At 62.5% G+C, this 15,285-nt stretch overlaps 1 protein-coding gene across 1 annotated transcript; it reads right to left on the bottom strand.

Moving 5' to 3' along the window:
* Positions 1-12,728: 12,728 nt before the first annotated feature.
* PHLDA3 (pleckstrin homology like domain family A member 3) lies at positions 12,729-14,699 on the bottom strand. The gene is made up of 2 exons (XM_037070524.1): positions 13,958-14,699; positions 12,729-12,785 (listed from the first exon to the last, which is right to left on the bottom strand). The coding sequence occupies exon 1, from the start codon at positions 14,396-14,398 to the stop codon at positions 14,021-14,023; it is 378 nt and encodes a 125-aa protein (XP_036926419.1). The 5' UTR covers positions 14,399-14,699; the 3' UTR covers positions 12,729-12,785; positions 13,958-14,020.
* Between the last annotated feature and the right edge of the window lie 586 nt (positions 14,700-15,285).

A 15,285-nucleotide genomic window follows, 5' to 3' on the forward strand; every position in this document is an offset into this window, starting at 1 on the left:
GTGGGCCCAGGATCCCGGCCGTCCCCGGGGCCACATCTGTGTCTGGGGCCCCGGCCGCCCCCAGCATCCTCGTGAGCATAGCCGCTTGTTCGATTTGGTAGCCCAGGTGCCCCCAGGCCCCCACCCACGGGTCCCACCCTGACCCCCACGGCTGCTCCTCCTGCTGTTTGCCATGTCCCAGAAGAAGGCACGGCCACTGTCCTCAAGGCAACCCAGGACTCTGAGACCCCCTCCCCGGCTCCCAGGATCCGCTCAGCGCCCGGTTTTGCCCCTCACTCCACACAGGGTTCCCGACCTGCCCATCTGCCGTCTCTGCTCAGGGCGCTGTGCTCTTTGCAGGCTCCCCAGACCCGCCGCTGCCTGAACCATCTTCCCAGAATGAGAATGGGGTTCGGTCATGGTCCCATTATCCCATGAGTGGGATGGAAAGGGGGTTGTTATCCAGCCGCCGCACACGCCTTGGATGTCCTCCTGGCGCCCCTGGAGTGTGGGGGGCACAGGAGGCTCCCTTCTCTGCCCTCAGACGAGCTGCCTCCTACCCTCCTCCAGGTCCCCGTGGAGCACTGACTCCTCCAGGAAGCCTGCCCTGACTGTCCCTGGCTGCCCCAGTGTGTCCCTTCCCTGCACTTAACCTCTGTGTTGACATCAGCGATTTCCTCGTCTGAGGACTCTTGAGGGGTGACACCATGTCTTTTTCATGTTTCTGTCCTTGGCACCTGGCAAGGTGCCTGGCACTTAGTAGGTGCTCAGTGAGTGCTCATTGAATGAAGGAGTGACCAAGAGACCGGAGCGTAGCCTGCTAACCACACTGCGGGGGGCTGCGTCTCGGGGCTCAGGAGGGATCCTCGCTGTTCCCTGGGTCCTGAAACGAGGGTGGGGAGTGCATGGCCAAGGGCACAGGGACAGGGCTGGGGGGGGCCATCTTGGGTCCTCGGAGCCAGGAGCATCCAGGCAGCACCCACCCCCAGAGAGAGCAGGCCCAGCCAAGAGCTGACCTTCACATTGGTCACGAACCGCTGTCCCCTCCAACAATGTGCTCAGACGCACATGGAGACAACAGGTGGGCCGCTGGGCCATTGTTGGTGTTAAACTTAGTCCCTTGGGTCACCCTGAGCCGTGACCACCGCCTCCACACGTGTCCAAGCTGAGCTGGGAACATCAGGGCACACAGGTGCCAACGCACACGGAGGGCCCTGCTTGAGGCCTGGTGATCACTGGCCTCCCTGCTCGACCCCCCCACCCCAAGGCCCCCATGCCGAGTCCTCTGCAGACCCTAGACCCCAGCACACACCGCACTCTCCCGACTCCACTCCCTGGCTGTCCCCCAGGACTCTGGGGAGGACTGGGCTGGAGGGGGAGGGGGGCGGCGGGAACCTTCTCCATCAGAGGTTCTATCGAAGTTCCGTCAAGACAGCAGCCGAGATGAGATGACCTCCCCCAAACGCCGTCCCTCCTTCCCAGTGCAGGGCTTCCAGGGGTCCCCACCCTCTCCACACACGGGCAGGGCTGAGGGGGTGGCCACCACCTCTCCGAGCAGGAAACTGGAATTNTGCGGAGTCCTCTGCAGACCCTAGACCCCAGCACACACCGCACTCTCCCGACACCACTCCCTGGCTGTCCCCCAGGACTCTGGGGAGGAATGGGCTGGAGGGGGAGGGGGGCGGCGGGAACCTTCTCCATCAGAGGTTCTATCGAAGTTCCGTCAAGACAGCAGCCGAGATGAGATGACCTCCCCCAAACGCCGTCCCTCCTTCCCAGTGCAGGGCTTCCAGGGGTCCCCACCCTCTCCACACACGGGCAGGGCTGAGGGGGTGGCCACCACCTCTCCGAGCAGGAAACTGGAATTGTCTCCTTGTGTGTGTCCCCCTCCCCAGACACATATGGGATCCCCTCCCCACCCACCTTTCCTCTCCTCCCCTTGTCACACGAGCAGGAGAAGTCAGCATCCAAGGCCTGGTGGGTCACTCACTGTCATCCAGCAGGGACACTGGTCGGCACCTGGCTGGAACTGCTGGGCCAGAGGCAGGACGCCCGAGGGGCAGCGGAGGGGTGGTGGTGGAGCGATTCGTCCTCCAGCCAGAGGGGGCCGTGGTGGCACAGGGCGGCCAGTGGGTCCTCCCACCACAAACGCACCCACAGGGGACAGCTGGCCTGGCCGGAGACACCCAACCAAGCAGAAACCAGGCAGGCGTCCGCCGCCTCGCAGCACGGCGCGCTCTGAGCCGGTGAGGGCTGCACATGGCGGTGCGTCGGAACACCGAGCCCCCAGCTGGAGTTCACACTGTGTCACTTTTATTTTTATTCGAAAGAATGGCTGGAAAACCACAGGTGGTGGGCGTGCTGGTCGGTAGGTGTTTTCTCATACTTGACCACAGTGGCCTTTGTTTCAAAGAAAACTTCTGAGTGTATTTGTGGCCAACGGTAAAAATCCACGCCTTGAAGGGAAAAGTGAAACCTTGGAAAATGTGTATCTGTCGCTGGGAAGGGAGCTTCCCAAATTCCCAGCTTTTTCCGGTCAGACAGGGGTTGGGGGTCAGTTAAAGGGTCACAGGTCACTGTGTGGCCTAGGGAACGCAGGAGCATCTGGAAGGCCCATGTAACTCAGGACAGGGCTCGCGAGGGAAAATCGCCCTGGGTGGCGGTCCGCTCACAGGGCCAGGGGACCACTGGGGTTTCGCAGAAGGGGACGAAAATCTCCTTGTTGGCCGGGTGGCTCCGTGGGTTGGGCATCATCCCACAAAGTGAAAGGTCGCCGGCTCCATTTTGGGTCAGGGCACACGCCTGGGTTGCAGGCCCGGTCCCTGGTTGGGGCGACCAATCCACGTTTCTCTTGCACGTCCATGTTCCTCTCCCTCTCTTTCCCCCTCCCTTCCCATTTCTAAATGTAAATAAATAAAATATTTAATAAAAAAAAAAGAAAACGTTCTTGAAAGGGTTTTAGATTCCATGCGGTAGCTAACCCTTTAAGAAGCTCCCACCATTGAGTTTTGAAACAGTGACCCACGAAGAAGACCCACAAGTGTCTGAACGGCCCACGGAAACGCCCCTCCCTCTGCCAGCCACGCGTGGGGTGAGGCCGGGTGCACTCAGCGAGCCGCAACCGCGGCATCGCAGAACCGAGGACCCCAGAGGGGAGACAGGAATCCCTCTGCCCTCCGCTAAGCCAGATGCGGAGCAGATTCGTAACCGCGGGAACCAGTACCACTCTCTCCCCGGCGTTTTTATTTTGTAGTTCTACTGTTAAAATTTTTGTTGATGATAATTACTTTATTTCTATTTACTCATGCTTACATTCTTTATAATGTTGTATTTATAAAGATATTTTATTTATGTTCACATGTGAGACAGGCTTATGGTGGCGATTATTAAGGGAATTAATTAATATTTTAAAATTAAGTTGACTAATATGGTCACTGTTGATAGCTGTGACCTACAAAGGTCTGTTTTAAGTAGATTGTTATTATGATCCGGATTCACTTATTTTTATCTCTAAAAGAAAGTAACAAACAAAAACGGTCAAGAAAGAAAGAGTCTGATCTCTCTAATTCTGTCCCCGGCCAGACAGTGATGGGAATCGGTCGGGGATCCTCCGTGTTAGAGTGTGGGACGGGCCGCTGCAGCAAGCCCCGGGGCACGGGGTGGTGACCTGGTCTCATAAAACGTCCCTCGAATGACAAGTTAGGGACTTTTTCCTAGGAACCACCCGGGTCAGTCTGAAGGGATGCCTTTCAGTCCTACTTCAAGCCAGAAACCCGGGGACGACAGGCCTGTTCTCCGAGTCGGAGGTGAAGTTCTGCTCCTCATCACCAGAGGGAGCACGTGTGTGTGCGCGCTGTGCGCATGCCTGTGTGTGCACGCACGTGTGACAGAGTGTGAACGTGACTTCCCTGTGCCCTATCCACTCTGGACCTGAGATCGGGCGTGTGTGAGCATCAGAAGTGTCCCCCGGTCTGAGGGGGTCCCTTCTCTCCACCCCGGCCCTCCCCGGGTCCATCCGAGTGTTTCTGTCCCAGGCCCCGATCCGTCACTGGCTGAGCCGCCCCCGCTCGCCATCCTGATCAACACCCGGCAGCCTGAGTCAGTTCCAGAGCCAAAGCTTGGAAAGCAACAGGCACAGCTTATCTGATGCAACTGTTTCGAAACGCAGTTCCTGTCCCCTCCATGTAGCCACTGTGAAAGTGTTTAACTTTCTTAAAGAGCCGCCCTCCGTTCCCTCTAAGGGGTTCCTCTGCGGGAGGCGGGTGCAGAACGTCCTTCGAAAACTTGGAAGACCCAGTGCAATCACACACGCTTGGAAAGTCATAATCTTCCACATGCACCCGTTCCAGGGGCTCAGAGACTCAGAAATGCGTTCAGTAGCACACGTGGGAGGGGGCCCCAGACCAGCCATGCGCACAGCCAGGACTCGAGGTCCTTCTCGCAGGCAGGGGGCGCTGCAGCCCTGCCGCTCTGGGCGAGTGGGTGATGCGGCCCAGCAGGAGCCCGCACCGGAGGGCGCTGGGTGCTGGGAGTAAGCGGACCTTCTCTCCACTCCACGACTAAAGGGGGAAGGTGTGAACTAACCAGGACGGCTCCTGCCGTTTCCGCAAGGTGAGGATGCTGGGGTCCCCAGAGAGCCTGTGCAGGCCACCAGGCCAGGTCATGTCACAGCCCGAGACAAAACGATGCTCATTCTCACCAACCTTCCGCCCCGGTGTGGGAGCACATCCGGGATCGAGCAGGCTCAGCCTGGGGGAAGGGCTCCTCTCCCCTCCCCCACCGTGACAAACGGGAATTCTTCCTGATTCAGACCAAAGCAGACAGAAGGCAGCCTTCCTCTCCCGCTGGGCTGTCCACGTGAGTGTGCCCCTCAAACATCTGTGTCACACGCGGTAACATGTGCGTTTGGGTACCTAGAAGGTGCAATGAGTTGGCTCAGGAGAGACTCCTGGAGACTGTCGGGAAAGGGGGTGAGCCCTGAGCTGGGTTTTTAAAAAGGATCCGAGTTTTCCAGGCATCCAGGGAGAAGGGGCATCGCAGGCCAGAGGGCAGGCTGAGCAGGGACGCAGTGGCAGGGAGAAGCGTGGGCGTGGGGGACCTCAGGCAGTTTGCTCTGGCTAGTGTGGGGCACTACGCTGGGGACAGCAACGCATCACCAAACCAGATAAAAGAGAAAACCTCTGACTTGGAAGACAACTAATACAAAGCAGGTTAGGAGCAAACAGTGCAAAGAAAGAACAGAGCAAAACATTTTTTAAAAAACTGAATAAGAAGGAGAGAAAGAGAAGTGATTTTGTCTAGGAAACGGGAAGAGAGAATCGTGTAAGAAGGAATACGGACATCCAGGAAGTAAAAATAACTCTAGTAAATTAGGACTATGATAGCAACAATGAAACGTTCAGTAGGGCTGTGGGAGAAATCTTCCAGGAAGTCCCTGGCCCCTGCAAAAAAAAAAAACAAAAACAAAAACAAAAACACATGCGCAGTAGATCAGGAAGGCAAGAAGATTCAAGGATTCCCCAGGAAGTGCAGTGTTGTACTAGCTGGAGTTTCAGAGAATTTAGGAAGCCATCGAAACGTAAGTAAATAAACCCACACCTCCCCAAACCAGGGGGACAGGGCTCAACCAGCGCCCGGCTCTGTCACGGCAGCGACCTGAGGCCCCGGACCGACAGAAGAGGGTCACACCCAATCCGTGGCTGCACTGGCACCTAGGATGTAACAGGCAGCAACGATGTACCAATACCCACTCGTTCACCGTAACTGGCGGGTTACTTGCGTGAGGACAGCATTCCGGAAAAACTGTACTTTCTGTGAAATCTTTCTGTAAGCCTAAAACCGCCGAAAAAAAAAAAAATAGAATCTTTTAATTGGAAAAAAATGCCCTGGAAACTCTAAGCGAGAATTATTTCCAACCTGACCACCTCCAGGACCGCTCTCCCACCCCACCCCGGGGCCCTGAGACCAGGACAGGGTCCGGGCGTCACCCTGGAAGAGGACATTAGGGGGTGCTGGTCACCCGTTCAGCTGGGCACCGCGGCGCGTGGTGCTGACCGCCCACCAGGGGGCGCGCACGGCCCCGCCGGGCACTGGGAGCTCGGAGGTCCCGGAGAGGCGGATGAACAATGGGGCGATTGATGCAAACGCACATGAAAGACAAATTGTTCGCAGGAAGCGCTTGCCAAACGCCCAGGGTGAGTGGAATTTCAAGGAGAAGCTGAGGAGAGCCGGGCTGTGGGCCTCAACCCGTACCTCAGCCCCTGCAGCCCTGCAGGCTTGGCCTGGGCCCCCAGAGGCCTGCCCTGGGGTGAGGGTGGGGGCGCCGGTGGAAGTGGACCGAACACGTGGGCGATGGCGGGGGCGGCTCTGGAACAGACCGGACCTCCGCTGCTCAGAGCGCACTCGGCCTTGAGTAAACTCCTTGCACCCGCGCCGACCGCATTCCCAGAGCGCTGTGCAGCCTGCTTCCTCCTCCTACCTGGGCGGCCTTGGGTGAGGCGGCGCCTCTTTGAACCTGTTTTCTCATCTATAAAATGGAACACCACCCTTCCGCGTCTGCCTCCCACGGGTGTGAGGGTCAAATGAGAAGCGACCTGGGGCCGCAGCATCTCTGCCCCTTCCGCTCCCAGCAGACCACCTGGGCGCCGCCCACCTTGCTCCCCAGCTCCCTCTGCGCTCCCTGAGACCTCCAGGCCCCATCCAGGGCCTACAGTGGGCGCCCCGGCCTCCTCCCACCCCGGTGTCTGAACTTCCGACCACCCCAGGCCAGGGGGGTGGGGCAGGGTCTGAGGCTGAGGCACAAGGGTGCCTTGTCCTGCTGGGCAGGCTGGCACCGCCTGTCCTGTCCCCAGGAGGAGTCTCTCGGGCCCTATTGTCTTCTGCTGCAGCTTGGGGGAGGGGCCGCCAGGGCCGGGCCAGTGGGGGGCTCACAGGGTGGCACAGGCAGGCAGGGAAGCCCTCACCTCCTGCTGCAGTGGCCCGACACCTGCCAACTCCATGCCTGTGTCCTGTCCCCTCTGAAAACCTCTGTTTTCATCCTCACAGCCTCCGTCCTATCCTGGTTTCCCATGGAGTCTGGTGAAGAGAGTGCTCGGTACGCCGAGCTCGTCTCCGCGGCCAGCCCTGGGCTGGGGTGGGTCCGAGGTGCACCCCAGAGCCTGGTGTAGTTCAGTTTGGAACAGACCCTGGGGACTCCGGGGTGCTAGTGGTGACCGGAGAGGAGGCTGGCACATGCGCCCCTGACAGTCTCCTTCCTGCCCCCGTCCTTGCCAGTCATGGCAGGGGCTCACCCGACCTGGCCAGACCTGGCCCGGGCTCCGGCAGACCCTCCACGCAGTCCTGGGGCCGTGGACAGTAGCACACTCGTGAGCTGCAGGTCAGGCCCAGGGAGCAGTCAGCAGGCCCGGAAAGGGTTAAGTCCATAGGACGTGTGCCTGGGACCCAGCTGTTCCCCGTGGGCGTGTGGATTTACAGCCTCCGGGGCTGGGGGCTGCCAAGCCTGTGCGGGGGGGAGACTGAGCTCAGGGGGAGAACAGGCAGGGTCCTCGACCTGTGGCCAGATGCCCCCGTCATGCAGCCGGGGCCTCCCACGCAGGCGCCACCGGACAGGGCCGGGACAGAGGGGCCGGGGGCCAGGAGCAGACAGGGCTCCACTGCAGACACCAGGATGGTCGGAGGCGGAGCTGGCCCTGTCTGTCCCGGGCCTCTGGCCCTCACTGGGGACAGTTAACACAGCAGGGAAGCTGTCTGGGAGCTCAGATTTAATTCCAGGTGAGGGTATGATGCTGGGATGCCCTGTGCCCCAGGTTCTCCCCTTCTGGGCACACCCTGCAGGGAGGGTTGATCATGGACCCCCACAGTGTCCCCGTTCTGATCCCTGGAGCCTGCGCCTGTCATCCTCAGTGGCCAAGACTTGGCAAGTGTGCGTGTGTCAGAGGTCTCGGGGTCGGAGAGCACCCAGGGTAATGCAGGTGGGCTACGGCATGACCACAAGGGACACAGAAGACCAGGCACATAAAGGTTACAGACAGAAGAGGTGGCAATGTGGCCGCAGAGGCAGGGGTGAGGTGGCCACCAGCCCAGGGGCCCTTTAAGTCACCAGAAGCCAGAAGAGGCAGGGCCTGATGGTGACCCGGAACCTCTACAGGGACCTGCCCTGCCTACACTGTGACCTCAGCCGGTGTCGGCCCGATTAGCCCCGATGTGGGGTGTCTGGCCTCCAGAATGGGGAGATAATACATTCCTGTTGTTTTAAGCCACCGACTTTGTGGCAATTTGCTACAGGGCCCCCAGAACATGGAGGGGGGTCGCACTCTCCCTGCCCTCGGGCTGCAGAGAGCGCGGCTGGGTCTGGCTCCTTGCAAAGCTGCTCTGCTTTTCTCTCAAGTTCATGTTCCCACTGTTAGCACTGGTAAGTGGTCTCAAGTTCATGTTCCCACTATTAGCACTGGTAAGTGGCCAAGGATGGTCCCAGCCTGAGACATCGCAAGCTATGCTGAGGTAGGAGGTAGGGGGTCCCGGCTGCAGTCGCCGAACCGCTCTTCCTGTCTCGGTGCTCGGCGCCCTGTGACTCCTGTCCTGCTCACTGAGGCCCTGGACAGAGCCCCGAGCGTGTCCTCTGTGCTCGCTGGGCCCCAGGGGCTCTGTCTCCCAGGAGACCTACCCCACTTTCTCAAAAGGCAAACTACCAGAACTGGGGAGGGGAAGGGATGGAGATTCCAGAATCTTGGCGACTCAGGGAACCCTTACTGAGGTCCCCCCACGGGCCAGCCCCAGAGATAACAGTGGGGAGAAGGTAGTCCCTCCTGAGAGGGGAAGAGAGGAACCGGGGTTACCGGAGGGGGCCTGGCGGGCTCCATCCATCCTCCCATCTCCGAGTGCCAGCCTCCTTTGGGACAAGGACACAAATGCTGCAGGGATGGGAGTCTCTCCGGCCACGGCCCCGTGTTAGGACAAAGCCCTGGTGAGCCACTCATTCCTGTCGGCTGCAGGCGGTTTTCTGCCCGGGGATCCGGCAAAGCCAGGCGTCTGGACTCTCGCACCGCCACACGAGCAGCCGGTTACAGTCCGCCGTCCACATCCTTATGTCCTTTGCCCTGCACGCCACTCTAGGAGGCCGGCCACCGCCATCCCGCTTCCCTGGGGCCACAGGTGCTCGCCCAGGTGGCACAGCTAATTGGAGGCACAGCGGGGCTCCCCGCTCAGGTCTGTGACCGGAGCCTCGCCTGGGACACAGACACGGCCCCCTCTTTGCAGCCCCACAGGGCCCCTCTCACTTTGAAAACTCTCCTAGAGAGGCAGCCAAATGGCCTTAGTGGGCAAGGCTCTGTGGTCTGAGTGCTGGCCTGACCCAAAGGTTGACGGTTCGATTCCCAGTCAGGGCACATGCCCAGTTGCAGGCCAGGTTCCCCAGTAGGGGGCGCTCGAGAGGCAACTACACATGGATGTTTCTCTCCCTCTCTTTCTCCCTCCCTTCTCTCTGTAAAAGTAAAGAAATACAACCTAAAAAAAAAAAAAAGTAGCAGCCAGAGACAGAAACGGAGATTTCAGGAGGCAAATGTATGTCCAACAGCGAAAAACGGAAAGTGTTCGGCCAGACGGCCTGGCTCATCAGTAAATAACAGTAACCACACGGGAGGAACACCCACGTCGGGCGTGGCTTCCTAATGTGATACGATAGGAATTGGGACGGGACAAATGCACATGGACGACCCCATGCATGCACAGTCATTACACGTAGCGTCACACATGTGTGCATAGAGATCACGTGGAGGGGCGCACACCAAGATGCCCCTGGTGGGACCACTGCCCACAGTGCCCACACACCCCCCTTTGGGGAAAGGGCAGTTTCGGGGTTCCACACGCCCGAGCCCCACAGGTCTGCCCTCCTCTCTCCTGCTGCTACTGGAGCCCCAGACTCCGGGGGAAGCCCCCGCTCCCCGCCCCACGTGCCCTGACCAGCTAAAGCTGCCCCTCCACCCGCCGGCCTCCCCGCCCCCAGCCCCATCAGATTTCCAGGGGCCGGGCTGGGACTTGTCCTGTCTCTTTGTCCCGCGGATGACTCACGCAGCCACGCTGCCTCGGCGGGCGGGCAGGGGTGAGGCAGGGCTGCCCGGGTCGGGGCAGAGACGGCGGCCACAGCCCCGCCCTGGCCATCCAGCGTGTGCAGACCCAACTGAGCAAAGTTTTCCATCTCGTGCTGCGTGTCTGCTGGCACTGCCCGGCCTGTTTGTGCCCTTGCCGAGGCCTTGACCCTGCTCTGCGGTCCAGCCAAGAGTTCCTGAGGCTGGCGCTCCTTCTCCAGAGCTCGGAGTTGCCAGAACAGCGGGGGCACCCCGGAACCCAGGAAGCAGGCCGTGCCCTCCCCACAGAGGGCACACGTGTGGCGTGGGAGCCCCATCTCCGTGCTCAGAGTTCCTGGGGCCTCGGGAAGCCATGGACCCTTACGAATGCTAACCAATCGTCCCCACCACAGCCGCCACCGCTTTTGAGGGATCCAAGAGCAGCACACCTCCCTCCCCACTCCCCCTCCCTCCCCCCCCTGCAGGGCTGGGACCCCCCTGGGCGCAGGAAGAGACTAAAGCTGGGTTTGGAAGGAGCCACCGCACACTCAGGGCCAACAGGGCTGGGTGTCCTCGAGAGGCAGAGAACACCAGACACTGGGGCTGTCTCCCCTCTGCTGTGCGTGCCCCCGACACCCTGCAGGCCGTGCCCTCCGCTGCCCTTCGCCCCCCAGCTCCCAGAAGGCTCCTTCAGAGAGCGGCTGAGGCCAGCACGGGCTGAACTCGGCTCCTCAGGGCAGGGCTCCGCCCAGGGCCTGCCCACGAGGCAGAGTGGGTGCTTGCTGGGCACCTGGAGCCAGCTGCTCCCCGACACTCTCCCCTGCTCCCCAACTCTCTCCAGGGGCCCCAGCAGTCTGCTTGGGGCGCGAACCCCCAACGGGGGCTGCCCGTGGTTGGAAGAGCAAAGACTCTCTTTGGGGGGTGGAGAAGCTCACCCTTCCCCCTTCTGGCCCCCGTGTGTCTCCGACCCTCCACACCTGTGTGAGTAGGTGTGCCCACGCCCCCACCCCTCTCCCAGAGCGCACCCAGACCCCGCACTGACCCCCACACATCAGCTGGGACCAGGTCTTTCTCCGGCCTCATCGGGGCTAACGCAGGAGAGGGGCGCATGTGGCACCTCGGGACCAGGCTCTCTGGGGGACACGTGTACAGCCATGTGAGACCATGGATGCCATCTCTGTAGAGCTGCCTGGGGACCCGTCACCCCCTCACCTGTGAGGCGTGGTTCCTGCATCAGAGGAGAAGCTGGGCCTGGGGCTCTGAGGGGCTGGGGCGAGGACGGGCTGTGGTTGGACGGTCAGAGGTACGTGGGGGGACAAAGCTGGGGCACAGAGAGGTTCAAGAGAGCCTTCCCCTTGAAGAGCCCCCCTGGGCCCTCCCTGCTGCGGAGGCCCTGACGAGGCCACTGTGTCCGCCACCCCAGGGCAGGCAGACACGAGTGGGTGGCGTGGACACCGGGGCTGATGGCCTTGTGGAAAGGCCCGGGTCCCGATTACCGGGTCCCGATTACCCGATTACCATGCAGTGCAGGGCACCGCCACTGTACCTCAGTTTCCCCCAGGGCTGACCCGGCTCCTCCTAAACTGCCTGTAAGGAGCAGCCCCGGTGTGAAGGTTCCAGGCCCGAGTCCGAACACTCCGGAGAGCACACTGCCCAGAGGCTGGGCCTCTGCCCGGGACCGCAGGGGAGGCCACCCCCTACGGGAGAGGCGTCCACGGAGCTGGCCCGTCTTGTGACACATCCATGGGTCCAGGCCCTGCAGTCACCCCTCCCTAGGACCACTGAGGCCGAGTCTCCTGGCGTCACGCTGCCCACTCCCACCCAGGCTGGGGACTTCAGGACAGGCTTCGCATCGGGGAGGTGGGGTGAGGACAGGGATGCCTGGAACACTGGGTCTTCGAGGCCAAAGAATTTGGAGCAGCAAACAGTGTGGCCACCGCCCCCTGCAGGGCGTCTTCATTTGGGGACAGGCATGAAATGGTAACGGCAAAGTCCCCACCCGACCCTGCCACCTCCAGGCCTAGCACCCCAGTGGGGGCAGAAGGGTGGGGCAGGGGAAGAAGTGTGCAAAGAGAGGGTCTGGAGGGGTGGGGGTCCCAGAGGGACCTGAGCAGCAGGAGACCCCCCAGTGTGAGCCTCAGGCCCATCAGCTCCCCCCACCACGGTCAGTCCGGGGGCGGCCCCCTGTGTCCTGAGGCTGAACGCACTGGCCCCCTCCGGCGTGGCAGCACCCCGAGGACCAGCAGCAGTCTGCAGAATAAGGAGCAGGGCCCTGGGGCAGGGGCTGTCCCCCAAGGTCTCCATCAAGGTCCATCAGTCAGGCCTGTGGCCGAAAGGCCCTTAGCTGGGGGCGCATCCTCTGAGACAGAGAGGGTCCAGGGGCCGAATCTTCATCCTCAGCCCTGAGAGGCCTTCTGCCCTCCTGCGAGGAGTGTCAGACCCTTCAGCTCCAAAGCCTCTTGTTGGAGACGGTGACTCTGCCTCGCCGGGTGGAGCCCGGTCAGCCCCCGAGTGCCACCGGGGGCCAGGACGCTGCCAAGAAAGAAAGAGTGTCCACTGTGGGCCTCAGGGAGCCAGCTCCCTGACTCTCCCACCCCGGGGCCAACACAGAAAACAATGTTTGCCAATGCACAGTGGTCGATGGAGAGCCCGCCGCCCTCCCCTCCCCCCCCCCCCGGGGCCANGTGACTCTGCCTCGCCGGGTGGAGCCCGGTCAGCCCCCGAGTGCCACCGGGGGCCAGGACGCTGCCAAGAAAGAAAGAGTGTCCACTGTGGGCCTCAGGGAGCCAGCTCCCTGACTCTCCCACCCCGGGGCCAACACAGAAAACAATGTTTGCCAACGCACAGTGGTCGATGGAGAGCCCGCCGCCCTCCCCTCCCCCCCCCCCCGCGGNCCCCCCCTCGCCCTCCCCCCCCCCCCCCCCCCCGGGGCCATGAGGGCTCAGTGGGTCCAGTGTCGGCTGACCGCCCCCTCCAGTGAGGGGACATCTACGGGAGGGTCCGAGGGGGGTGCGGCCTGCAGGGCCCCTGGCTGGCTGGGCCCCTCCTGGTTAGAGTGGCCCAGCTGCAGGGCAGGGAGGCGAGGGGTTGGGGATGAGAGCCAAGAGGCACTCGGGTTCTCAGTGGGAAATTAAAGCCGGAGTGAGCGGTACAGGCAGTTCCTGCCCCCGTTCCCAGGGGAGGGAGTGGCATCTGGGGCAGAGGGCATGGGGTCGGGAGCCAGGCCGTTCATGTTCTATTCCTGGTCCCTCCCCTGGGCCTTTCCGACCACAAGCCTCCCCACCCCCTGCCCACTGCTGCTGGAGGAGGAAGGCGGGACAACTCACACACCGAGACCCCCTGCCTGCCTCCATCCCCCCACCCTGCCTCAGGGCCCCGCCCTCTCCAGCTCAGCCCTAGAACCCAAAGCCCACTGTCAGCAACGGGTGGTGGAGCCCAGGCCAGCAAACTCAGAGCCCTGCTGCTGAGGCCCCTCCTGGCCAGACGGGCTCCCCGGTCTTTCCGTGACCCCTGAGGACCCCGCCAGCAGAGGGAGGCCACAATTCCAAGCTCAATTCCAAGCTCAAACACTCCTATGAGGAGCACCCATCCTAGGGGCAAGCTCCGGTGCCTCCTACCCTGGGCTCCCCAGCTCGGGGGAGGCACTGCCCGGGCACTAGGCCCCAGGTAGCAGCAGGGGCCCAGCTGCTTGGGGGCCGCTCGGGCCAGCCCTCCTCCACCTGAGTCAGAGCAAGGCCCTGCCGGCCGGTCCCTCCTCTCAGGGACTGCCTGGGGCCCACAGGGTCAGGCTCCTGGGCCCCTGCTGTCTGGTGGCCACAGGATGGTCCGGCTTTAAGAGCAACGCTGGCAGGAGTCCCCTCTCTCTGGACCAGAAAGAGAAGGAGGGACGCAAGGGTGCTGGGCCCCACAGGGCTTACCCGACGTGCCCCCGGTCGCCAGCTCCGTGGGGTGTAGGGAGGTAAGGTGATACGCCTGGCCGTTCAGGACACGAGGGTTCCGGCCCCCACGCTCTGTCGGGCCCGCACTGTCTGGATGGCTTGCTGGTTCTTGAACTTGACCAGGCCCAGGGTGATCTGGGCATTCCAGCCGGGATCTTCGAGGGGACAGCGGAAGTCGATCTCGCCACCACCCTCGGTCACCAGGGTGAAGTAGATGTGACGCCCGGTGCTCTCCACGCACTCCACGGCCTTGATGCGCTCAAAGCTGAGCTCCTTGGGCCGGCCGCCCGTGCCCTTGGCCTCGAAGAGCTGCAGCCCGCGTTCAGTGAGCACGCAGCGCTTCCGCTTCCACTGCTGCAGGAGACCGCCGCTGCGCTTCTCCAGCACGCCCTCCTTCAGCACCGCCGCCGCCGCCGTCATGGGGCTGGGGCCCGGGCCCGGGGACGCCGCAGCGGGCCGCGCGCGCGGTGCGCCCTGACTGCCCGCGCCCCGACCGCTGGTGAGCGCGCGCCCTGGCGTCCGCCTGGTCACCCCGCGCCCGCTTCGGCCGCAGCGGCCTGCCGCCTTTGCCCCGTGCGCCCAGCCTCTCTCGCGCCCCGTTCGCTGGCTCGCCTGGGCTCCGTCTGCGCGCAGGGCGGTAGCTCCGGGGACTTGCCCTTACTTGTCCCGCCGCTGTCTCCTGCGCGGCGCATTCCTGCCTCACTGGCCCTCCCTCCGCACCGCGCGCCCGCCCGGGCACTGCCTCGGGGGCGGGGCCGGCCCCGGGCTCTGTCACGCCCCCGAAGGCGCTAGGGGCTGGCCGGAGGGCTGGTAGGGAGAAGGGGCCGCTTACACGACAGCCCCCAGCCTCTGGACCCCCATTTGCGGTTCTTTGGTCCCACTGCTCCACAGGCCCTGGCTGCAGGGGGAAGCCAGTGCCGAGGGAGGGGCAGGCTTGCACCCACCCTCTGGCACCTGCATGGTGGGCACCAGGCAGCCGCTGGTGCTTTTGGGCCGCTGTCCCCTTTCCCAGCGTGGCCTGCTCCCCCTTGGCATTGCACAGCCAGAAAGTTGAGGAAGATCCTGGGGAGGGGGGACAGGGAATGCAGCCTCCCCCAGCGGCAGGGTTCTCTGTGCAGGGCCCTCAGGGGCGCCCACAGCTGTCCCTGCTGGGAGGACCCACCCCTCCTCCCACACTGTCCCCGGGAGGGGGAACCCCTCAGAGAGAAGCCAGGGTGAACCCGGGTGACACGCCTTGAGGGCACTCAGGCTCTGCTCAGTGGAGGAGGTACCCTGGTGACCTGCTTGCCTCCTGTCCCTCACACCCA

This window comes from Sturnira hondurensis, unplaced genomic scaffold, assembly GCF_014824575.4.
Source record: "Sturnira hondurensis isolate 20B ecotype Veracruz unplaced genomic scaffold, ASM1482457v3 Scaffold0018805, whole genome shotgun sequence".
NCBI lineage: Eukaryota > Metazoa > Chordata > Mammalia > Chiroptera > Phyllostomidae > Sturnira > Sturnira hondurensis.

Excerpts from the sequence above, each read along its gene's own strand:
- PHLDA3 (XM_037070524.1), bottom strand. The coding sequence starts at position 14,398 with ATGACGGCGGCGGCGGCGGTGCTGAAGGAGGGCGTGCTGGAGAAGCGC.